This window comes from Miscanthus floridulus, chromosome 5, assembly GCF_019320115.1.
Source record: "Miscanthus floridulus cultivar M001 chromosome 5, ASM1932011v1, whole genome shotgun sequence".
Lineage (NCBI taxonomy): Eukaryota > Viridiplantae > Streptophyta > Magnoliopsida > Poales > Poaceae > Miscanthus > Miscanthus floridulus.
In genome coordinates this window covers 80468285-80493230 of record NC_089584.1, presented here as the reverse complement: position 1 = coordinate 80493230, position 24946 = coordinate 80468285, and the positions used below count along the sequence as shown (strand labels likewise).

At 39.8% G+C, this 24946-nt stretch overlaps 1 protein-coding gene and 1 long non-coding RNA gene across 5 annotated transcripts; one reads left to right on the top strand and one right to left on the bottom strand.

Annotated features, from left to right (window-relative positions):
- Window positions 1-3885: 3885 nt before the first annotated feature.
- Window positions 3886-7104, bottom strand: LOC136452436 (uncharacterized). 4 transcript variants are annotated; one of them, XM_066453054.1, is made up of 8 exons: window positions 6626-6868; window positions 5117-5232; window positions 4985-5047; window positions 4855-4914; window positions 4694-4761; window positions 4504-4614; window positions 4165-4410; window positions 3886-4079 (listed from the first exon to the last, which is right to left on the bottom strand). In XM_066453054.1, the coding sequence occupies exons 1-6, from the start codon at window positions 6795-6797 to the stop codon at window positions 4584-4586; spliced, it is 510 nt and encodes a 169-aa protein (XP_066309151.1). In that variant the 5' UTR covers window positions 6798-6868; the 3' UTR covers window positions 3886-4079; window positions 4165-4410; window positions 4504-4583. The 4 variants fall into 4 exon arrangements, with proteins under 4 accessions (XP_066309151.1, XP_066309152.1, XP_066309149.1 ...); XM_066453055.1 differs by lacking the exon at window positions 5117-5232; XM_066453052.1 differs by lacking the exon at window positions 5117-5232 and having other exon boundaries at window positions 4165-4614; window positions 6626-7104.
- Window positions 7031-12181, top strand: LOC136452437 (uncharacterized). The gene is made up of 4 exons (XR_010758834.1): window positions 7031-7476; window positions 10089-10187; window positions 11574-11625; window positions 12077-12181. It is a non-coding gene; the product is annotated as an uncharacterized lncRNA (long non-coding RNA).
- Window positions 12182-24946: the final 12765 nt, after the last annotated feature.

The following is a 24946-nucleotide window of genomic DNA, read 5'->3' as shown; positions in this document are numbered from 1 at the left end:
CTTACTATTAGCAACTTGCAGTTACTACCCTTCTTTATATTTTTCTATTTTTGTGATTTGTGATCTGGATAGATACCATTCTGATGGTGAGTTTAATGGGGATGTGCCTTTTGTCTATATCTGAGCGTGCATATTATTTACCACAAGCATGATCTGTCCTGCATCTGAACTTTTTGCACAGGCGGCCCTGGCAGTGGCAAGGGAACTTGGTGTTCCAAGATTTATACTGAAGTTTTGTTGCCATTGGCTAAATTAGAACCCTGTAATTTCAGTCAATGAGAACTCGGTTATTTTAAACAAATAACTTCTTTGTGTCAGGGCAAGATGGGCAAGCAATCTATTGTGCAGGAGTTTTGTCATTGCTAGGCAGCTGGTCCTGCTCTATTAGTAGGATGAAAAACAAAGCTTAAAACATGGTTGTACACTATGCTGAACCTTGTATGTTTTTAGGAACTTCTAGTTCTGGTTGAGGCCATTGACAATGCTAGTTACCACTCTGCATATCAACCAAAATATGATAGGGCTACAGGTTGCTGACATATTGTAGCCACTGTTTTAGGCTTGCATTTGTAGTACATAGTAGGCCACCTGTAATATTGCTTATTTATCTTTGACCCTTTTTGTATATACAGTGGTGTTGATAAGTGGATCTTTAATCCGTATTGTCTATAAAGCAGGCCACCCGTAGACAACTGTTGTTAACACATTAGTCTTTTTTAATTTAGCCATGGTGTTGATAATTGGGTCTTAATTCCATGCTCATGAGATATGAATGTGGATTTTAGAACAATGTCTACACTGCTTCCTGAATCTGCATGCCTGTATTTTTCTTGGTCATTCTTCTAATTTCCTATATTTTATAAATGAACTTCTATTACCACATTAGTTGAATACATAACTTTTTTTTTCTTCTCTTCTCTTCGTAGGAGATGATCATGATCAGGGGATTCGCTTGTCTGTTGGTTTGAGGGATGATGAGCCAATTGAAACATGCTAACATGATAAGGTTAGTTTCGGTCAGTCTGTCACATACTTAATGGCCTAGTCTCTTTGTAGCACATTCTTATATGTGGATGCCTTCATTTTAATGTTTGGCTGATAGATGCCAGTAGCACATCTCTATTCCATTTGTTTCCTATTTTAGGAGTAAGCATACATGCCATGTATTCACATGGAGCTAATCATATATGCTCAACTCAGATGAAAATGAAGTGCTCAAACCCATTAGAAATTATTTATCTGGGTGCTCCACTACACTTTATAAGCAAAGCCCATACTACAGCTAGATAGGAGTACAATCAGAATACAACTAAGATCATGCAGGAAAATGAGTTGGTCATTACTAGCAACTGAAAATGAGTCGGTCACACTTAATTCCAATTGTTACTCTGCATTTTAGCATATTTGGCATCAGCATATGGTGTCATCAGAACCTTGATATCACTCAGTGAAACTAAAGTTATCTTGTTTTTAACTGGATCACCTGTCCTGATTTTGACTTAACCTGGCACTCCATCTTTTAATTAGCCGATGTTTCTGATTTTCCATTCTACTGTTTGTTTTTTTGGCCCTGCTGTGTTCCATAACCTTCATGTGATTGAAAGTCTGGCTGTGTTCTTGTTGCAGCTGTGGAACTCAGAAAGAAGTCATTATATTTAGAAAGATCCAATGGGTAGCTCTATTCCATAACCAGTTACTTGCCCTTACTGTGCATTATATTTAGAAAGACTCAATGGGTAGCTCACAGAAATTTTTATTTCTGCAGAAGTGGCACAACTTCTAGTGCTCTCGATGATGATGGCTTGCTAGACATTGATGGGATGGTCAACGTCAAGCCAACCTTTGCTGCCGTGGTAGACATAGCTCATTAAATTTTGATGAGTAGAAACAAGTGTGTGTCGGATACCTTATGTGTTTGAGCAATGCTTGTGTCTAAGCCGAGTTTGACGTTGAATGGTTTCAGTGATGATATGTACAGACAAATAATATTTTGGTTTAATGCCTTTGTCTAAATGCTTTATTGACCATATATTGTTGTTATGAAAATTAATGGCTTGTCAATATTGTTGAAGCTAGTAAACAAAGTGTTGCAATATGGACTATTGGCATCATTTGATGTGGCAATATATGCAACCACAGAGATAGTGTGGCAATAGAGGGTCCATCTATTGCAATGCTATTGATGCATAGCAATAAAGTATATTGCAACACTCATTGTTGTTGCTAGTGCACCTATTGCTACTTTTTTGGTATGTGGCAACATGTATCTTTGGCAACATTAGATGTGTTGCAATAGTTACACGGTGGTTGCTTTATACTATGGCTTGCAACACTACATGATGTTGCAACAACACTCCATTGTGTTGCAATAGGAGAAACCAAAATGAACCGTGGCGTAAACATTAGACCACGGTTACTGTGGCAACGCCTCCCAACCAATTTTTTCTGTTAAAATTTTGTCTATTGAAACCATTTTTGGCATATTGTAACACTTTTAGGACGTTGCGTCAGGGGTAAAACCTTGTAGCGAGTGTTACTAGAACTAAAAAAAAGTGTTACAGCAGACAATCACTGTAACACTAGGCAAATGTTCTGATAGATAAATAAATGTGTTACAAACTATGCATTCTACAATAATGTGAAGTGTTACTAGAGCAAAAAAAAAGTGTTACAGCAAAAATTATTGCAACACGAGACAAATGTTCCTGTAGACAAGTAAATGTGTTACAATAAACCAGTCTATAGTAACATGGCCAATTGAAACACAACAAAAAATATGTTACTAAGAGAGCTAGTAACACTTTTTCCAACCTATTGTAACACAAGTTGGTGTTACTATATCCCTGTGCTGTAGTAGTGCGCGCACCTCCCCTGGTCCCCAATCTTCGCCCGGGCGCCATCGCAGTCGCGCCCAGCGTCTGCCGTCACCGTCACGCGCCGTTGTCGCCCTGGCTCGCCCCCACGATCGCGGCATCAAGGTTTGAAGCACCCCGACAATGATCTATGTCCTTTGCCCTGGAGGTCATGTTTTCCACTATTTACGATGGCCCCAAGCAGATCAAGGAGGAGCTACATAGCGTCCACTACGAGAATATCGTGGATGTGTGGCTGGTGGCCTGTTAGTTGTAGGCCAAATTTTCATTTGTTTTCTTGTACCTCTATGACGTACCGGAAACCCATGCTGTAGTAACCTCCTCCCAAGATGTGTTTCTTTTTAATGGGTATTGGATCTACTTCCTATGTAATCCTTTTGTTCCTTTCTTCTCTCCAGGAAGAGCGGAAGGGACAAGATGAAGTCAGCGTTGGCAAACAGCCTCCGAATGACATGGTGGGATGGCATGTATCTACGCGCAGGGATATAGTAACACCAACTTATGTTACAATAGGTTGAAAAAAGTGTTACTAGCTCTTTTAGTAACACATTTTTGTGTGTGTTCCAATTGGCCATGTTACTATAGACTGGTTTATTGTAACACATCTACTTGTCTATAGGAACATTTGTCTAGTGTTACAATGATTTTTGCCGTAACACATTTTTTTTCTCTAGTAACACTTCACATTATGGTGGAATACATAGTTTGTAACACATTTATTTATCTATGGGAACATTTGCCTAGTGTTATAGTGATTGTCTACTGTAACACTTTTTTTTAGTTCTAGTAACACTTCTACATTATAGTAGAGCACAGTATGGAACAAAGGAACACATGGTTTGTAACACTTGTTTATATCTATTGTAATATATTTAGATTAGAAAAATATTTATTTCGCCTATATATATGGTACACGGATTATTATAGAATCATACAAACATGACACATTGCAAAATCACATAAACCACAAATTTCAATAATCATAACAAGATCCACATATAGTACGAGATGATTTCAAACATAGTGCTTGTTCAGATTAAATCATAGTATTTGTACATAACGATATGGCTCTAGAGAGCAAACACACATAGTCCATACTAGAAAGAAAAAATCAAGAACTAGCTAGGATTCATAAAGTCCATTGCTTCTTCTTCAATTATTCTTTGTACACATCGATGTAGGAATTCAATCATTAATCATTTGAACCTGCAAAGAAAATGTAAGTTGTAAGATTACAAATTAGGCCACATATGTACAATGATGTAAGTTAAGAAAGCTAGTTTGAACATACAAACATCGAAGGCCAAGCAATTGAGACTCCTTTGGCTTGAGCATCACCAATATTGTTGCACCCAGGCCTAGGCCTCACTAATGGCTCATCTTTTGCTATAGCATGATCGATACGCACTTTGTAGAATTGATTTCCTGTCTTAACTCCACCAACAATGGCTTCTGGATCAGTGCTCAAGAGAGTTGCATAGGCCACATTAACCTTATTATGATATTTTGAAGTCATTAGTAGCACCATGGACCCAACCTATATTAATTTGACATAATCTCTTAGTGACCAACAACCCTTAGTTGTACATCAAGATCATGCAATTAGAAAAAGTGTATTATGTTCATCTACCTTCATTACATGAAGTTGTTTAGGTGCTTGACGCTTGTTGCATGTAACCTTGTCATGAGCCACCTCCTGGTGTGCAATGGTCATAGTCTCTCTAGGCCCTCCATGATGACCCTTACACATATAAAATGAAGTATGAAATATTAAGACAAAAATTCCTCTATAAATACAGCAAAGTGTGGTTCATAGATACCTTTTGTTTCTTTGTTGTTTTACTTGTGGTGGATAAAAGCAGACTGTCATCACACATGTTTCTTTATTCTAGTAAAGATAAAAAAGACAGTAGCATGAGTTAATATAAAAAAAATCCTTTGTGAATAAAATAGTATTAAATTCACAAGAAAGTGACTTTACCAATTCATCCCTGTGTTCAAGGAATCCATCATTCTGGTTGGGTGCAACACAGTGAACTCTCTAAAAATTTGATACAATATTAAAGCCAAAAGACTAAATTAGGTCAAAACATGAAAAATAGAGCAAATACCTTTCTTTTAGAAAGCACCGCTTGATTCTGAAAATTGTTATGATCACTCCTAGCAAAATTTTCCTGGAAAAGAAATAAAGTTTGAGTAACGCATTTCAATACGAAGTTACAAATTAAAATGTACATTGTTACCATTGTTGCTTCTTGGTTCTCATGGTGCCTTTGATTGTTTTTTAGTTCTTCAATAACTTTGTCTTGCATTCTAGAATGCTCTTTGAGTTGCCTTATTTCCTCCAACATGTGAGTCCCTACATCAAATGATGAGCCATCTAGTGAAACTATATTAATGTCCTTAAAATGGTGTGTTCTTCGACCATAAACTTATTTAGGAACTGGAAGCAATCCCATGCCGTGCACTTGTCCAGCTTTCTCTTCTCCCAACACCCGATCTTAAGACATGATGCTAAACATGGAATGTATTTGAACAAAGAGGACATGGAACTCAGTAAAAAGTTCCCATTGGAACAGTGCAGTACAATCTAGATAAACGTTTTTTTAGTATATACAGCCATATGTTGTTCAGTAGAGGGACAGTACAAAGGCACAAATTTAATTTGACCCATATTGTTTACATATTCCTTTCATATGCAGTTACAAATAGCATTTTACAGTAAAGTTCACCGAAGTTGTCAATCCCCTATGACCTACAATTTAAACTCTACTACTCTAGACCCAAGGACGTCTCTTCTAATCACATCTCTTACCTGCACAACACTTCTAATCACACATGAATTTTCGGTCACAAGCATCTGTTAGCTTCTTGTATTTTCCATCACTAGCATCAGTTAGCTTCTTTGTATTTTACTATTTTCAAGTGCTATCTATCAGTATTTTCAGTCACTAGAATCTGTTAGCTTCTTGAATTTTTTGGTCACTAGCATATGTTAGCTTCTTGTATTTTCTGTCATTAGCATTTGTCAGAGTTTGTATTTCAGCAAGTGCCAACGATCTCTATTTGTATTTTCAGTCACTACAATCTGTTACTTGGCACTCTACTCTAATGAAATAGCAGCAAGGTTTTCATTTTCGGAAATTAAAATTTATGGGAGGTCATAGATAAAGAGGATAAACAGGATATATCGGACCAAATTCAAATAAAAGTTAATTTGAGTTTAAGTAAATTTAAATAAATTCAAACAAAATTTGTACGAAAAAGATAGATATTTTCTTATCGACACCTACGGATAAAAAGGATATATCGGAAATATCAGGAGATTTCGGTCGAAAAAGGAAACCATGAATAGCATAAGTGCAGTACTACTACTGCTAAAGTTATTTAAAAAAAAAACTACATAAACAGTGGAACCACAGCTCAGAATGGAGTGCAGTAAGAACCAATGGTTTTGAACTGTCAAGTTTGAGTTTCTTCATTTAGACCAAAAACAGTAATACAATATGGTATGATCATATGACACTGAATCGACATTGCTAATGTCTAGGGATTTATGAGATGCAAAATCAGTACAAGAGTAGAGAAGGCGTATTTTTCCTTTGCTGCGAACCAATCAAATTTCACCGATTCAACAGAGGCACACGAAACACCGCCATGCACTTACTAGCATCACATAAGGGCCGCACCTTTTTCCACCAATCAAGAAAATAATAGAAGAGAAATTAAAAAAGCGGAGAGCGATCACTCACGCCATAGGACGATGACGCGTCCAACGATGGCTTCGAGCATCTGGAAGATGTGCTTTGCTGTCGACGAGGAATCGGAGGTACCCCGCCACCACATCTGCTCCTCCCTGGCCGGAGAAATTGCTGCTGCATCCGCGCCTCCCCGGCCTGAGCTTGCATCGCCGGCTCGCCGCATCCGCTCCGCCCAGGCCCGAGCCAGGCAGCAAGCGCCACTTCCCTCCGCTGGCTAGCCGCCGCATCCGCACCGCAAACACGGAGCCGCCCACCCGTGCCTCCCCATCTCGATCGGAGACGGAGGGCGAGATGCTCTGGCCCAGTTCACACGCCCACCGCGGTCTACAGACCCCGGCCGCGGCTCCGTGTCTACAGACCCCGGCCGCGGCTCCGTGTTTCCAGGCCACGTCGAGCCCCCTTGGTGGCAGAGACAACTGTATCGAAGTAGGCAACGTGTGGTGGGCGCCGGGCGGTGGACGATGGTGCATGCGGTGTACCTGAGGGCGCGGGACAAGGAGGAGGGGAGAGCTCACCGCCGATTTGTCCGCTCCCGGAGGCCGCGGGCCTCGATGACGTGCAGCACCAGCCCCCGGCGCTCCGCGTGTGGCCGGATCTGCGTGTGACTTGTACGGATCTGCACGTCCCTTCGCCGATTCTTCGGATGCCGGCTGCCGCCGTGGATCGTTTAGACGAAGTTGGGGGCAGTGGCACGCTGTGTCGAGGGTGGGAGGATTGGAACGATAGAGGAATGAGTTGCTGGCATCTTCCTTCTAGATCTGTGGGAACAGGTGAAGGCCTAAGGAGGAGGCGGCGGGATGAGCTGAGGAGTTTGTGGTCTTGTGAGGAGCACGCGGCTATAGGTACTTTGAAATTTTTTGGCATTCTGCGCGGGAGCCGGTGTCAATTTGATATTTATGATTTTATTTAATAAAATATTATTTGAATATATTGCTTGGTCCTCAAATTTAGTTTATAGTTCAATGTATTATTTATCACACTTAGATCAATTGTGAGGTCATTTTAATAATAAGTAGAAATGTATTTACTAAAAGTTACATCATTGTGAAAGAATTATTATATTTAATTTATTATAAACGAACATGTGAAACAATAGTTTAATTTGATTTTCACATATGTAAGAAAGATAGATTTATGTATTAATCACCTTTGAATCTAGTAGTGACGGGTGAGGAGAAGGGACACTTTTAGGCCCCTTTGGCGTAGCTCCTAACCCCAGCTTCACTCTTTGGCTAGCCGAACCGATTCTGTTTCTCGCAAGAAATGGAAGAATCGAACCCAAACGCTCCAGACGTGAAATGTTCCACCAGTTTCGTGATTTTTTTTGCCTATCGGAGAGAAATGGGACTAGGCTGGTTTCGCTGTTTCCGATTATACTCTCCCCCATATGCACTAGAGATTGTTTTTTCCTTATTCTTTTTTTATTGCAACAATGTTTAAATGGCTTGCGTTTAGGTTGTTATTTGCCAATAAAAAATCAAGATTTTGTGAAGCATATTTCTATTTTATATGATTTTTTATGATTTTTTAAAGAAAACATTTACTTAGGAAACATAATCTAGCCTAACAGCCAAACTGTTTCATGATGTGTTTCTCATTCACCACTTAAAACGTTTCTTCAGAGAATCTATGTCTGAAACGTTTCTACAAGAATCTTGAACCCTACCAAATGGCCCCTTAGCTTTCGCGGAGCCCAACCAAACACTTAGGGCCACTTTCGCACAGCTCCTAACCCTAGCTTCACTCTCCACTTCGACAGAGCCCTACCAAACACTTAACATCACTAATATAAAAAGGATTTGTAGCAATGCCTCTCCTTTTCTTAGGGACGGCTCTATATTGAGTCGTCCCTACAAATGGTGCCCCAACGAGCTGCCCCTACAAGTCTATTTGTAGGGGATATTAGTGTTATCAGCCGCCTCTACAAATGGCTTATTTTGTCCATCTTTTCATGTGATTGTGTTTTATCTATTTGAATTTTGAATTTCAAAAAATGGCAACTTCAAATATCATTTTGAAACATTAAATGATTTCAGCTGAAAAGGTCACGAACATAAAAGTTGTAGAAGTTATCAAGATCTATAACTTTTATTTTGATTATTTCTTCATCCGATAAAGTGGTAGTAACATTGTTCACAAAATTTACATATCGCCTTATACTTCCCTAAACTATAAGAGGGATATGTAAAATTCCTGAACAATGTTACAACCACTATTTTGGATGATCAAATGACCAAAATAAAAGTTGTAGATCTCGAAAAGTTATAGAACTTTGTAGTTGACAACTTTTTTATTTGAATTCATTTTGCCAAGAAAAACTACGTTTGAATTTCTCAAATTTGAATTTCAAAATTTTCAAACGACCTCGGATGGAGAAACTACCAAAATAAAAGTTGTAGATCTTAAAAAGTTATGAAACTTTGTAGTTCACAACTTTTTTATTTCAGATCATCTCGTCAAAGGAAAACTATGTTTGAATTTCTAAAAATTTAAAATTTAAATTTTTTAAACGACCTCGGATAGACAAACAACAAAAACAAAAGTTGTAGATTTCGAAAAGTTATGAAACTTTATAGTTGACAACCTTTTGATTTGAAATCATCTTGTCAAGAAAAACTACATTTGAATTTCTTAAATATGAAATTCAAATATTGTAAACGACCTCAGATGGAGGAACTAGTAAAATGAAAGTTGTATATCTCAAAAAGTTATGAAACTTTATAGTTCACAACTTTTTTATTTGAATTCGTTTAGGGCCTCAAACAATTAATTTAAACTCAGTTTAGCATAATATGTGGGGAAATTAATTATTTATCATTGGTTATATTAACTTAATTAGAAATGTCAAATTGTTTTCTTAGTTATATAGAAATTAATTAAATTTCCTTTTCTTTATACATTATTAATGTTACAAAATCAATATAATTAGTCACGTTTACCTTCTATCTAGAGACATAGATCGTATAGGATATCCATTCTATTTTTTTTAATTTAGATCTGGAATCAGATAGGTAAAAATAATGGAAATCAGTTTTGGATATGTCAGTTTATTATGCTGAAAATTGAAATAATTCGATTTTCTTAAAATTATTTTAGAATATGTTTTGGACATCCTTAAATTTAGCTTGCAATGTTTTCTCCCAGGCCAAGTTAATTTGATCCGTACATTATTCTTGTAAAAAATGCTATGTATTTCCACCTAAAACAAGAATCTTAGCTTCCCTCCTAAAATATGACCGAAACCAAATCTTCCCTCCAAAAAACCAATCTAACTCAAATTACCTATCAAACAGTGTGACCGAATTACCATTTCTTTATTGGCGGGGACTGTTTCCCTCCACTTTCTGGAATTGTTCGCACACAAATTTTCCACCGCCCATTACCGAAATAGAAGGGGATATAAGCGGAGTCGGATGACCACTTTTTTTCTGTCGTTTTTATTCCTCCTCACAAGGCGAAGCGGGCAGTTTGGCGCTCGGCAAGGTGGACTGGTGGAGATCGAGCTGAAACTCTCGACTGACTCCGCCACTCCCTCGTGGATCGCTGCTTGAAGGTGCGTCGTCATCAACTCCTGATCTGATGATGCTATCTGATCCGAATAAATTCAAGTTCATGTTGCATGCATCTGAACCCTAGACCGAGCGATCCCTATGTTTTTTCCTACCTTAGGTTTTCTTGTGAGAGAGATTCACAAATTCCAAATTTGTGTAACAAACCTGTGATTTTGGATTGGGAATGGAGGCCCGAATCCTCCAGATCCTCCAGTTGTTCTTGGGGATTCCTAAATCGAAGCTATGAAATTTGTTCATTGTGTTTCCAATTTTTCCCCTTTTTTCGTTCTTGAGTTCGATCTCAATTTCCTGTAGTTTGGGTCAATCCCAGGCAATGATTTTTGGGGAATAGGTTCGTGCTAGGTTGAATTGCATCTGTGCAAAATTTGGGAGCGTTTTATGGAGGTTTAGCTTGGTTTTCATCAGATTTTTGGTGGCTCCTTTTTCTTCTGATCGTTCTTGCTTCTTGTCTGTTAGTGTGTTGTGACTGTATCGAGCAGGAGCAGCTGTCCAGCAGCCCAGCGGCAGCACTACCAGCGCTAAGTGCTCAGGCACCAAGCGAGCTCACTTGAGCGGTTCTTGCTGTGGGTGCTCGTGGCTGGCAGCTAGCCTCTCTCCCTCCTGTTCTGCCCTGTGCTTGACATCGTGGTGCACCAGGTCTTGATTCAAGCCACTGGAATTGTCTTCGGTGACCACCAGCAGGCAGGGAGCACTCACCAGTGGCCGAGCGTTCAGCAGCAGGCCTCAGGCGTCGAGCATCTCGTCCATCCCTCTCAGCCAAGCGGTGTATGCCCCTGCCCGGAGCCGCTCGCCTGCTATCGCTTGATTTGCCTCTGCTCGTTTCAGTTCTGCATCTGCGCGTTCTTCAGGCCGCGTACAGTCCGCCCCTGTTGGCCCAGACAGTCCGCACTCCCAGTTTCGGCCGAGTCCAGAACTGTTTCTCCTCAGTCGTTTTTCAAGATTTGCACGGCAGATAGTCCGGGATTGGACTCCAGACTGTCCGGGGTTCGGACTGCAGACAGTCCGGCTCTGATCCGCAGACAGTCCGCCCCCGTCTAAAGTTGGCTGTTTTCACTTGTTTCTTCGCGTGCTCTTTTTCGTTGGTTGTCGCCGTACTTCTTGATCATCACCGGAGGTATCCAGCCACCAGTTGGCTTGTGAACAAATTGATCTTGCGTGCGTTTGCTTTTAGGGTTTGATTTTGAGACAGCGGCCAAATATTTCAAAAGAAATTTGAGGCTCCCATTGACTCCTGGTCGCCGTTTCCGGTCCTTCATCACCATCATTAGTTATTTTTTGGTCCTGACTCTTTCTCAAGTTCTCTATTTTTCAGTCCATGTGCTCAACTGAATGAACAATGGATGGACTCTGTTTTTTCTCCTTCCCAGTCTTTGACAAGGCACAACCTCCCTCCTCAGGATGCACCACTCCAGCCTACAGGTTCTACTCGAATTATTAGTACCCAGTGAAGTTTTATTGGTACTCGAATTATCACTAGCAATGACTGAGAAGACACTGAATAAGTAGGTGGCAGTGCAGAATCAAAGCATGTTTATCAAACTGATTATATTCAGCTTTGAATATATTCTATCAATCATGTCCACATATTTGTTAGCTTCCTCAATCGAGGATTGAAAAAAAAAAAGAAATTTCTTATCAGGCATGCTTTGAATATAATCTATCAAATCATTTCCACACATTTGACCATCCTTTTAACAAAAATAGTACATATGGTATTGTATAATCCTTACTACTTAATACTTAACAGTTTTATTGCCTTTATTTTTTTATGTGCTATCAACTTGTGTTGGAGCTGCTAGATGATGAAATGTCTTAGCCGCAAGTAATGTCTGAAGGCATAGGTGCTTACATTGCCTCCCATCATATGCAGCATGGAGAAGGGCTGCACCGGAGAACGCGAACCCCTGATAACCTGCCTACCTCACTTTGAACAGATTTCCACGCAAGAAGTGCTTACATTAATTGCCTCCCATGATGCTCCTGGCATTGCTTGACCGGTTTGGAACAGAGTAGGTAATTATCTTCTTTGGGGCGTTGTGGCTACAAGAATCAGCTCTGAATTGGATGTGCTCATGTAGGATTATGCATAGAAGTAGTGCTACTGCTAGAGAGAGAAATTCCTGCACTATGTATTCCTCTTGTGACATGGAGTGTTCCCTTTTGAATGGCGTGTGTGCAGGAAGGAGCTAGAACGTGGTGTGCTTTTTTATAAAAAGATAGCTCCTCTGAGTTTTCCTCTTCTTAACCATGTACTACTTCACTATGAACTTCCTAACCAGTTGCTGACAGAGTCCTGCATCACTTTTGTTATTTGACTATGATATGGTTCTCATTTTGGACATGACAGGATGGCTTACTGGCTGCTGCAGTTCATGGCTTTGAGAGTCTGAATCAAAATGCTAGTAAAGTAGTATTAGTTCAGCTTAGTAAGACCATGTTGATGTTATGTATGTTGCAAGTACTTTAGTCTATGTGATATATCTGTTAACTTGTTAATGGAATTTTTGCTATTGTGTGGGTGCACGTGCATTATATATATTACTTATGATTTTTTAGTTGTGCCTAACTAGTCACTGCATTGTATGTATACTCTACTGAACGTGACACCTTCATGTTTTGGAACCACTTGAAAGCTAAGCACCACTAGAACAATGAGGTGAGCCAACCTGAGGAAATGCAAATAAATTAATGATGATATGACTGGTCTATTTATGTTCTGTGACTGTGACTGCCCAAAAATGTGTCTGTGCCATGTGCTGCTTCTTTTAAGTACTTTGAGTTGGAATTTGGGCTTTTTTGGAGCGATCAAATGATTACTTTAAGTGATACATATGCATGTTGTTTTACTTGATATCTTAAGAGATATTTGTTATCAACATTATTCGCACCTGACTGGTTCCATAGCAATCGAGACAATCCGTAGCCATATAGCAATCGAGACAATCCGTAGCCGTATATGTATGTACCGAAGGAAAATATAAAAACATATGTGCAATGGTGTTCTACCCATTGCAACCAAATTGGTAGAATTGCAACGGTGCCTCTTGGTGATCCAGCGAAGAAGGGATGCTCACGTATGTGCTAATGTTGCTGGGCCTTAGGCTGTCTCCAACAGGAGACCCAAACCTAAAATAGATCTTCAACAGAATATCTATAGCCTCCAACAGAGTACCTATATGAAAGATCCATTTTAGGTATCAGGAGAGGTATAACCCAAATCTGAGTATCATCTCTCCTGGAGACCCATTTGCAGAAAGGGTTCTCTTTTGGGTTTCGTTGTTGGAGAAGACCAAAAATGGGTATTGAACCCTTTACCTGTAGCGCTACCCAAACGTGAAATGTGTCTTGTATTTTAGGTAACGGTTGTTGGAGACAGTCTTAGACACCGAACAAAGGTGTCTTGTGGCGATCGAGCAAAGAAGGGATGCTCGCGTATGTGTTAACGTTGTTGGGCCCTAGATAAAGAAAGGTCCACGAAATACATTAGTCTATAGCAACACAAAAAAACAGTGGCAATAGTAACATGATATTGCATCAACTAAGGATTATAGTTGCAATAAGTATCTAACAATTGCAACCTATATAGTGGTAGGTTAGTGGGTTTGCGCAACAACATAAAAAATATCAATATTATGCACATTTATTTACACATTTTTGTTTTTTTGTTTTTCAGTTTTTCCCTTCTCTGTTGTACTTGTTCTTCTTGTGATCTGGCATCTAGAGTGTCTTGAGTTGGCCTAATAAATTGACAACAGACTCTGGCATTGGACTAACTTTTTTAATCACTTACTTATTGCTACTTAGTTCTCATGTGATGACCACGACGTGATTGCCTAACAGTCTTGATGACACCTAGGTGCGATGTTCGTGTCACCTATGAATAGGAAGGTCCACATGTATATGTTTCTTTTTAACACTTGGACTGTAACATTATTTTGTGTTACTACAGGACATATATTTGTAACATATTTTATATGTTCCATTTATGTGTTACAACATAGTACGCTTTTGTAACATTTTGCCTGTAACATTAATTTTGTGTTACTGTAATTATTGTTAGTAACACATTTTTATAAAAAAAAGTGTTTTGTGTTACAACTGAAGTCTGTAACACACTATTTTGTGTTACTATAAAATTTCGCTAGAACACATTGATGAATATGTTACAAGAAAGTGATACAATATCCTTGTTTTGTAGTAGTCGATGTTTCTTTGGGCATTCTGAAGGTAAGAAACTGAAGTACTGAACTAAGATAGTTTGGTCCATTTTGTATGTTAATTATTAATCATTTTGAGGTGTACATACAGGCAACGATTTAGAGTTTCTTTGGTATGCTTGGCAAGGCAAAAGAAAGTAAGTGTTCTTGTATGCAATTCTTCTTTGACATGTGCGCAACACCCCCATGAAATCTTGCACTAAAGTGGATGGTAGGATCACGAGGGAGGAAGTGCAAGAGGTAATCAAACCAAGTTGAGCCCACTTGATTAATAGTCAACTGAGTTACTGAGTTAGTAGTACACTAATTGAAAGTAACATGTCAGTATTACTTGTAGAGTTTTGCCGTAACTATCACTTCGATAGGGTGAGTTATGCATGTAATTTCATTGTGCGGTAGGTAATTAGATTTGATCTTGAGTCTGTGGTCAGCCTAAAAAGTTTTTATTTTTCCCAGCTAATCGTTCTGAGTGTGTCGTCAAACAAGCTGTTGAAGCTCAAGGAGCAGGCTAAGGAGTACACGTCCTTGATCATGGAGGAGCTCGATCTAGAGAACCTAGGTTACATAGAGGTGTGTATATATGCAAGGTTTGTTTATTTCCATTTCCTGAACAATAGTCCTTTGATGTCCATGCTAGAAGCCTAACTGCCTAATGCTTTGACCTGCTTCACAGGTTTATTGTGTCACTTGACTTGGTAGGAAAAGGTAGTTGCCACACCACATTGGTCGAAACATTTCAAAAATGCTGACAATAGGGGGTGATGAGTCAATATGGGACAATATAATATCAAAATAATTTTGTATGGTCCATTTTCCATGCCTGCTAATTTTGTTTGGGGGTAAAATCTCAAAACAAATTAATTACTTATTGATCAATTTATTTGATGCAAAATATATGTGCCGCTTTGTTGTTTTGACCGATAACTACTGAAGTGATATATACAATCAATGAAGGTCTACGTTGCTTGGTAATTCACAATTAAGTCCACTTTCTGGCAAGAAAACATATACGCAGGAATATTTAAGATAATTAGTTGGATTGCCTTCTGATTGCTGCATGAAACACATGGTTCGTGCTAAGAGGTATAAGAAAATTGCATAGTTAGAACTATGATTATACAGTTCCTTTATTCCACTTGACTACCTTAAACTTCCATATAGTTAGTTAGAAGCCTAGAAGATTGAACTCACAGTTATGTCCTGAACATGAGCCATTTTTTTAATGAACTAGCAGGAGCTCTGCCTTTTATTAAGATAGGGAAAAGAGGTTTATGTATAGAGCATAAAAACAACGCGGTTTTCCACCCAAATTACATGCCGCTCATAGGAGCTTGTTACAGAACTGCCCAATTTATACAAGATCAAGTATGGTTGTCCCCACTAACACGTTGACACACACATACTTTCACTCATATAAACCTGATAGTCTGCCGAGTGTCACGAAGGACCTCGGTAAATCAACATCACAACCAAGATCACATGATTAAGCAAATACACATCACATACACAGAGTTGCAGTGGAAATAATATTACAAAGGGGTTCACAAATAATAGTACGAGTTTGGGTTTCAAAACCGATTAGTGAAAACAACATAGCTTTCAAATGATTATATTAATATAAGTTCCAAATACATTGCTAGCATAAGTGACATCATCAGACAAAAGCATATAGATGAGAAGTAAATATAGAATCATCGAGCCCACTGGCGGTTAGCCACCATCTTCAACAGGCCGAGAACTTCACCTGCAACATGGTGGGATAAACCCTGAGTACTCGAATGTACTCAGCTAGACTTATCCGTCATAAACCAGAAATAAAGTGACACCAAGGATTATGCAAGGCTTTATCAGTGGATTTTGCTGGACAACCTCTTTGCATAAAAGCTTGAGTAATCATTAGCATTACTAACATGTACTAGCAGTGACTTTTAGCCATTTCCTACCATCTATATTAGCACCTATACTAATCAACCACTTGATTAAGTTGCAAACAATAATAACCATAGCAGGTATTTCATGGCTCATCATCATCATCATCATTTAACCATATCTTTAAATTTAGTGAATCTACGTTGCCGCTGCTCAGTCAAGTTCTCATTATCCGGGAGAGACAACGATTCGAATCGATTCCTATCCAGCTGGAGGGGTATTCCAAACACAAACCCTGCTTCCTCCGTCAGGGTCGCAAACAAGTCACCTTTGGTACAATTCAAGAGTCGCGAGTACGATCAGTGCCGCAAAATCAGAGAACCACTCTGCCATGAGTGCTCGGTGACTTAACCCGCCCTTGGGCTTACGCCAATGGCTCTCCGCACATCCTTACTGCCATCCAGATTGTGACCAACTGCTCGTGCTCCCGGCCTGAGTCGAACTACTAGGCTTCACGGTCGGAACGACTTATCCGGCCAGCTAAGTGTTAGGTTGCGTTCAACATGACATGAGGACGTACAGCGAATTAGTCCTTAAACGACATAGACGGGGGTAGATTCACACCCAAGACCTCCATGCCTTGTTGCTGCACTACCATCATCCCATCTGGTCTCTTTTCATTATTAACACATGGTTCTTTTCCACGATAGCAAATATAGCCATCCGTGACCAGAGCTCATCCTACATCTCGCAGGTGACAGGAAATCACTCGACTTCTACCGGTCTAAGCATAGCTAAGCATCATTTGATCCTACACTTAATTAGGATTCATAGGATTTTATCTGGATAAGGTAAGGATATAATACAACAATTGGTTCCAACCAATTCCTATACTTAATGCATCATCAATAATAAAAGATACTCAAGATATTTGTAAAAACATGGGAGACTTAGAATGCTCTGGGGCTTGCCCGGAATCCAACACTAGGTTAGTGTTTATGAGACGACACTCGCTAGGCGAATATCTCCCATCCTAGCACTTGTTCATTCCTTCCATCTTCGGGATAGGTCCACCATACACCGTCTTTGGGTTTGGCTCCACATCACGTCCTTCATGTGGTTCATCTAGCGTACCTAGATGAGATGCAAGATGCAAGTGCATGAATAAAAGAACGGCAATACGAGATGCATCACATAATCTATTATAGAAAGATAGTGAGCATATCAATCATGATACACCAGATAACTTGAGTTAAGCTATTCCATTGAAAACATCTATCACAATTTAAGATCTCAGGTAACTTAATTTAACACCATGAAAGGCATGAGTTACACTTAGCAACACATAAGGCAATGCAAGGTGAAAGCAATCAACTTATAAAGCACAACACAGAATTTGGATAGCAGCACAGATAACACTTGTTTCACCCATAACTGGAGATCCAAACATCCAAAGAAGGTGATCCTAGACTTTCTGGAAACATAATGAAATTTCCTACAATATTGTTATTATCACCAAAAGCTTATTCCAAAGCTAATTAGGTCAAATAAGCCAATGTTTCAGATCTACCCCGAACTAGGACAGAAAAGTAGTAGTAGTTTCAAAATGGCATAACTGGAGTTACAGACATCAAACAAGCATGAACCTTAGCTTTATAGAAATCTTATTAAATTATATAAAACATGTTTATTATCATCACAAGATGATTCCACCATTAACAAGGTCAATCAAGCATAATTGAGCACCTCTGTCCAGACTTGGACAGATTCTGCCATGCAACTTCACAAGCTTATAACTAGAGTTGTACTAATCCAAAAGATATGCAAAAAGACAATATGGAAAACTTATGAAATTGTATACAATTAATATTTAATCATCCCAGCATGATTCCCAAGTTAAAAGGGTCAAACAGTCACATTTACCAAATCTGGTCCAGAAATTCCAGAGAACTACAATTTCTGAAGACCAACTTAGAACAGTCATAACTCACAAAATATTTGGCCAAATACTATGAAAATTTAACACAAGATGTTTAAGTGAGTTATCTACAACTTTCTTATTATCATCTTAATATGAATCTACAGATAACAAGGCCAATTAATCCAATAAATGCATCTCTGTCTAAAACATGGATAGAAACTAACATGCCACTTTAAACAACTATAAATGGAGTTATACATGTCCAATAAATGTGGTTCTAGACTTTTTAGAAATATTATCAAATTCTAAACAACTTTGTTGTAAACACCTAAAGCTAATTCTACTATTAAGAAGGCCCCACAATAAGGACAAGGAAACCCTCTCTGGGTTTGGGCAGAAACAGCCATAGAGATTTAAGCAAGTATAACTCAAGATCTACTTAACCAAAAATCATGATATTTAGCTTTTTGAAAATCTTAATAAAAGTACTACCACTCATGTATTATCATAAAGTCATGATTCATAACTTTACTAGGCCAATTAATTCAAACATGCAGGACTATTCAGAATAGGAGCAAAGCAATACAAGTAATTTGTTGTTTTTATAGATCTTAAACTATCAAGCCTAAAATATTGAAATTTTTACCAGACATCAATAATAACCTTAGTAGCACTCCACAAAAATTTCACAATTATTTGAGCAAAACAACTGCAGTTACGAAAAAGACAAGACATAACTAGTATTAAGAACCTAACTACATACATCTATTTTTACAGCAAAATATTTAAACTAAAACCTGCCATATTATAGATCTACTGCATAGAAAATTTTGCAAGGATTCCAAAAAGTCCTCATTTACTATTTTACGATTTTTCTACAAATTACTATGAATTTTCAAAGCTGATCATTCAAATCTGCAAAATCAAAGAAAAAGGGATGTAAATCTCGCATCGGGAACCCTAAAGTTTCTACAAATTAAATCCGAACAAATAGATCCTTTACTGCACTATTCACATGAGTCACAGATTCGTAGAACGGCGCTTCCCTTTTCTCTAATTCAAGCGCAAGGTCCTTCCCCGGGGCAAAACAGAGGAGGTGGAGGGGGATTTACCGGTGCCGGCCGGAGGAGGCTCGCCGGCGACAGCGAGTGGCGGGGAAGCACCGAGGGACCCGCGCACACCCGCAGGTGCCATCGGCTTGCCCCACAGTGACCCGAGGCTCGCTGGCCACGTGAGCAGGCGGCACGGCGGCCATGGCTCCCACAACGGTAACGCTGCGGTGGTAGTTCCGGCTGAAGAAGTGGCGCGGGAGGGACGGCGCTGGCAGGGGAAAGCATTGGGGCTAGCGTCAAGGGCAGAGGAGGCTCATGGCTCTCTGTCCACGTGCGCTCGTGATGCTTAGCATTGGCGGCCATGGTGGTCGCGTGCCCCGGCGCGGAGCGGGGCGAGGAGAGGCGGCACAGTACGCGCGGTCCCATGCACACTGGTTTAGGGCTTTGTCACGGCCCGCGGCGACCTGCAGTGGCCTGGCCACACACGACCGTCGACATGCAATGGCACCGGCGAACTAAGCAGGTGGGGCGAGCTCTAGGGCTTGGCCGGCTGGCAATGAAGGAGGGCTGTGGTTGCGCTACGGTTGAGGCTCTACCGTACTTGGCTGTGCGGTGATCGGCTACGAGGATGAAGAAGGGAGCAGTGGTAGCAGGGAGCTCTGCTGGCCGTCCATGGCAGACGCAGCCACGCGCAGCAACAGAGCACGAGGCAGAGCGCAAGGGAAGGCGAGAGGGAGTGGGAGAGTGACCACATCGGTCTACTGCGTCCGAGAGAGGAGAAACATGAGCACACGGATGCATGGGCACGCGTCGGCAATGGTGGGACGTGAGCTCTGCATGGCTGCCACGCGCTCCCCCTTTGGGCATTCTACCGAGCGGTTGGCAGGTGCCGGAGCAGGCCGGTTGGATCACGTTATTGGGCTTGCTCTAGTCCGAACTGAGTCATGGGCCCTTAAGCAAGTTTTTTGTCCACATGATGACCTACGAATTTCATTAACGGGCCATGACCATTTGAGCAATGGATTAGAAGTAAATTAAGCCCTAACTTGATGGTGTCGGCGTATTGACAACGATGAGTAAGAATTCAAATTGAGGGTAAAAACGAGGTCAAACTAGTGCCATCTTTTTACATGCTCTTTTCCATGAACTTAGCTCCAACTTTTATTTTGGGGTCAAGTCAAGTTGCTTAACAAAATTTGGAGAACGCGGAATGCCAATGTCGACGATGAGTCGACGATGAATTCTAGACTTAGAAAAATTCTAAGTACCAAAAACAACTGCCGATTCAACGTTTGAGCCTCGATTCGCCTTAGTTCCAAGTTGATCTGGCTCTTGGTCCAAAAACAAAGTTTGTTCTACTCTACTCAAAATTCAACTTTTATTTAAGGTGCAACTCCATGCAAGCAATGTAAGTGATTGGTCAACATAGGTCAAAGTAGCATCACGGTAAAGCTTAAATCCGAGTTTTAGACCGATTGAGGTATTTTCTTGTCCTCCGCTCAACACGAACCCTTCATGACTTTTGTTGTAGAGTTCAATTAGAGTCATTTGGGCAAGGTTTCAAGGTTTGGTTGATGATCTAGAATTCCATTCACTTTATAAAACAATTTAGGCAAGGACATAACTTGTCATTTCGTGTGACTTCTTGATTCCAAACTTTACAAAACTTTTCCATGGATCAATATAGATGGATATTGATGCGAGACACATGAAACAAGTACATCTAGCATTACTCAAGCATACTTTTTAGAAAGGGCAGCATGTAAGCAATGGTGCATGGTCCAAGTTTAAGTGGTGGCTCATTTTCATATGTTTGACCTAACATCTCCACCACCACTTAACATGCCATGGTTGAGTTTAAACCCATTGCTTAACTGGTGACAAATACCTAGGGTGTTACAGAGCTACCCCCTCCACGTCAGCTCAACATGAGCCATTTGAGATAGCAAGCTAATGCTTTATGTATGGTCCACAAAACTGATGTGATAGTTGTTGGAAGAAAAGTCCTATCACAATAACTCTTGACTATTCGATCGTAAGATCATTTGGTCAAAAAATTTGTTCCTCAAAGGCGCGACAAAAATTTCTTGATGGTAGATTGAACCAACAAAGAGTGGGGGTATGCTCTTCTAATTACTGATAGTATGCATGATTTCCTAGGCATGAGATGGTTTACTTAATCCAGGCTTTAGATCAGCCAACTCTTTTTTTTATTCTATTTAGATATGTGATGCCATTGCAGTTGAAAGATTCTTAATGCTACTCTTGTCATCTCACATCTTGAAGTGAACCCTGTTTGGAAGGACTCAAGGTGCCTCTGGAGTTTGAAACTATATATTTCGTGTTCTCCTGTTGAGCTGGAGCTATTTTTTGTACTGGTACATCTATTTTCTAGCTGCAGCTCATTCAAAGAATTTTTTTGATGTGGATCACTTCTATCAACTCCATAAAAGATGAAGTTTCCATTATCAATGTGCCTTGAAAAGAATTTTCTTGGAGCTCAAGAGAGTGCTATGGCACAGGTTATGGATAGATTTTGTGTATCTTTTGTGCTATATTGAAAGAATTTCTACTCCAAAACATTGCAAATTGACCTATACTTTTTAGGTTATGGCTGCACATTATGCCTGTGACTTTGGAGGTGCAAGAGCTGAACAACTAGGTCTCGCTAAGTAAAGATAAATTATATAGCTAGGGAGGGTATTAAACTCACAGCTAACTGATGAGGAGCTTCGGAACACAGGACGCCATTGACTACATCCCAGACATGGTAAATACATGCAACCTGCACATACTACATCTATGTCTCATATTGTAGTGCTTGTGTGTACAACCTGTTCGATGGAATTACTGAAGGAAATTATTTTTCCTTCATTTCTGTTAAAGTTGGTCAAGAAATTCCAGTCTTCAAGAATTATTTTTAAAAAATCATAAATGAGAAATACTAGATATATTGTTTATATGCTATAACTTCTGTACTTTTGCTCACATTATTTCTCTGACTACCTATATTCCTTTGTCATGTTTCTCACATTCACATCTCTAAAAAGAACCAACTCGAAAATAATTCATTACTATTTCTTAGCAAATTACATCATTGGAATTAGATTGGAGCTGGCAAAGCAAAAAAAATCTATTGGCCTTTGTTTCACCATGAAGATAGGGTTCATGATTAATGATGTAATGTTTGGCCTTCATGCAATCTGTTCTTTCTGAAATATAATGTTTGCATCATTTTGAATGTATAACCAAAATAATCTATTTTGTATTCTAAATATAAATGCATTGGCATTCTCTGACCAACTCCGAAAATCTGACTAAATTAGGGTGCAGCCCATTCTATAAACTGTCTTGTCTGAATAAACATAAAGTTTTGTCTAACTGAATGTTTAAAAACTTACCCTATCTATGCTTCTGTGTACCATGCTGAAAACTGAAACTATATACTTATCTGCTGAACTTGTGCAGTAGAAAAGGAAAATCTCTGTCAGCACAACCCAAACTTAATTTGAGGTCACATAATATACCAATGTTACTAATTTTTTCATTTTTTCAGGACCAAGATTGAGTTCAAGTGGAGTGCACAACTGATGGGACGGTCAACGTCAATCCAACCATTGTTACAAGTGTTAGACATAGTTCATTACATTTTGATGCGTTGAAACTAGCTAGTGTGTGTCGGATACCTTATGTGTTTCAGCTGTGCGTGTGTTATCGACTAAGTTTGATATTAGATGGTTTCATTAATGATTTGTATGAACAAAGCATATTTTGGATTAATGGATGTCTAAATGCTTCTTTCATCATTTATTGTTCGGCATGCAATTATTGTTTGAAGTAACCAAAGCGTTGTAACATGGACTATTGACATAATAATTTGGCGTTGCAATATATGATATAGCAACAAACAAACGGTGTTGCAAAAAACAACATACCAATGGAACAGTGGGCGTTGCAATAGAGTCTCTAAACTGTAGCAACACAATAGTAAGCGTGGTAATAGAGGGTCTAAGTATAGCAACCAGTATTGATCATAGCAATAGAGAGGCAATCTCTAGCAACCAAACATTTATCATGGCAATAGATGGTTGCACCTATAGCAACCACAATGTTTAGTGTGGCAATAGAGAGGCTACCTCTAGCAACCAAATATTTATCATGGCAATAGAGGGTTCCACCTATAGCAACCACCGAGATAGCGTGGCAATAGAGGGTCCATCTATTGCAATGCTATTGATGCGTGGCAGTAAGGTCTATTGCAACACCCAATATCGTTGCTAGTGCACCTATTGCCACACTTTGGGTACATGTCAATAGGTATTTCTGGCAACACCGGGTGTGTTGCAATAGTAACTATTGCAACACCCATGATGGTTGCCTATACTATGGGTTGCAACACTACATGGCGTTGCAACAACACTCCTTGGTGTTGCAATAGGGGAAAACCTATTGCAACACCAAAATGAGTCATTGGGCAAAGCTTTTGCCATGGTTACTATGGCAACGCCTGCCAACAAAAAAAAGTGTTGCAATTTTGTCTATCGCAACCATTTTTTGTATATTGCAACGCTTTTAGGCCGTTGCATCAGGGGTAAAACCTTGTAGTGTATAGAATTGCTGGTAGTAAAGGTAGAAAAGAAATTAAACTTGAATCGGGTGATTTTGTTTGGTTACATTTGAGAAAAGATAGATTTCCTAAGTTGCGTAAGTCTAAATTAATACCAAGAGCAACTGGTCCTTATAAGATAATTGAGAAAATAAATGATAATGCCTATAAACTTGAGTTGCCACCCGAGTTTGGGGTTAGTCCCACCTTTAACATTGCAGATTTGAAGCCTTATTTGGGAGAAGAAGATGAGCTTGAGTCAAGGACGACTCAGTTTCAAGAGGGGGAGGATGATGAGTGTAACAACCCGGAATTCTTCGGAAAACCAAAAATGCGAACTATTTAAAATTTTTCCTGAAATATGTGAAGCATGTAGATGCTAGGTCAAACAAAGAACAATTTATAAATAAATTGTTCCATACATATAGAATTACTTGTAGGAGTTTGCCAGAGTTCTTTTGTTGGTTTAGTGTTTTGTGTTGGAGTGCACAAGTCCGTAGCAAATCCTGTTGATCCCTTCTAGAATATCTTATGAATCCCTTTTCCTCTCTCAATTCACCTTCTTACTTTCGAACCTCATTCGAATTCCTTAACCTAACTCATAAGCCAATCGACCTTCCTTATAAGTCAATGCCCGTGAATTGCCGACCCTTGGCATGGAATTCCGAGACTCGTAGTAGACCCTAGTGGACCCCACTTAGGGGATCACGCGATAGGCGACGCATGTACACCAACCTAGAGCTCTCGGAAGTAAATATAATGGAGCAAGTAATAGAAAAGAAGGGGCATCTGGCCCAAGAAACCGAACCAGCCCAGCCTGGCCTGTCACCTCACCCTTCCTTTCCTCCCTTATCCGGCCCGAACCAGCCGAATCAGCCTGTTGCGGCCCATGGACATGCCTGCTCCCCATCCCCCACCCGCGCTAGGCCGGCCACAATGCCGCGGCCCATGAATGCGGCCCGTAACCACATCGGGCAAGCCGCCCCCAGGAGACGGCAAACACCGTCACAGTCACTGACCATGCGGGCCCGCCTGTCATGATCTCCACCTTCCCTATCCTCTGCCTCACGAGAGA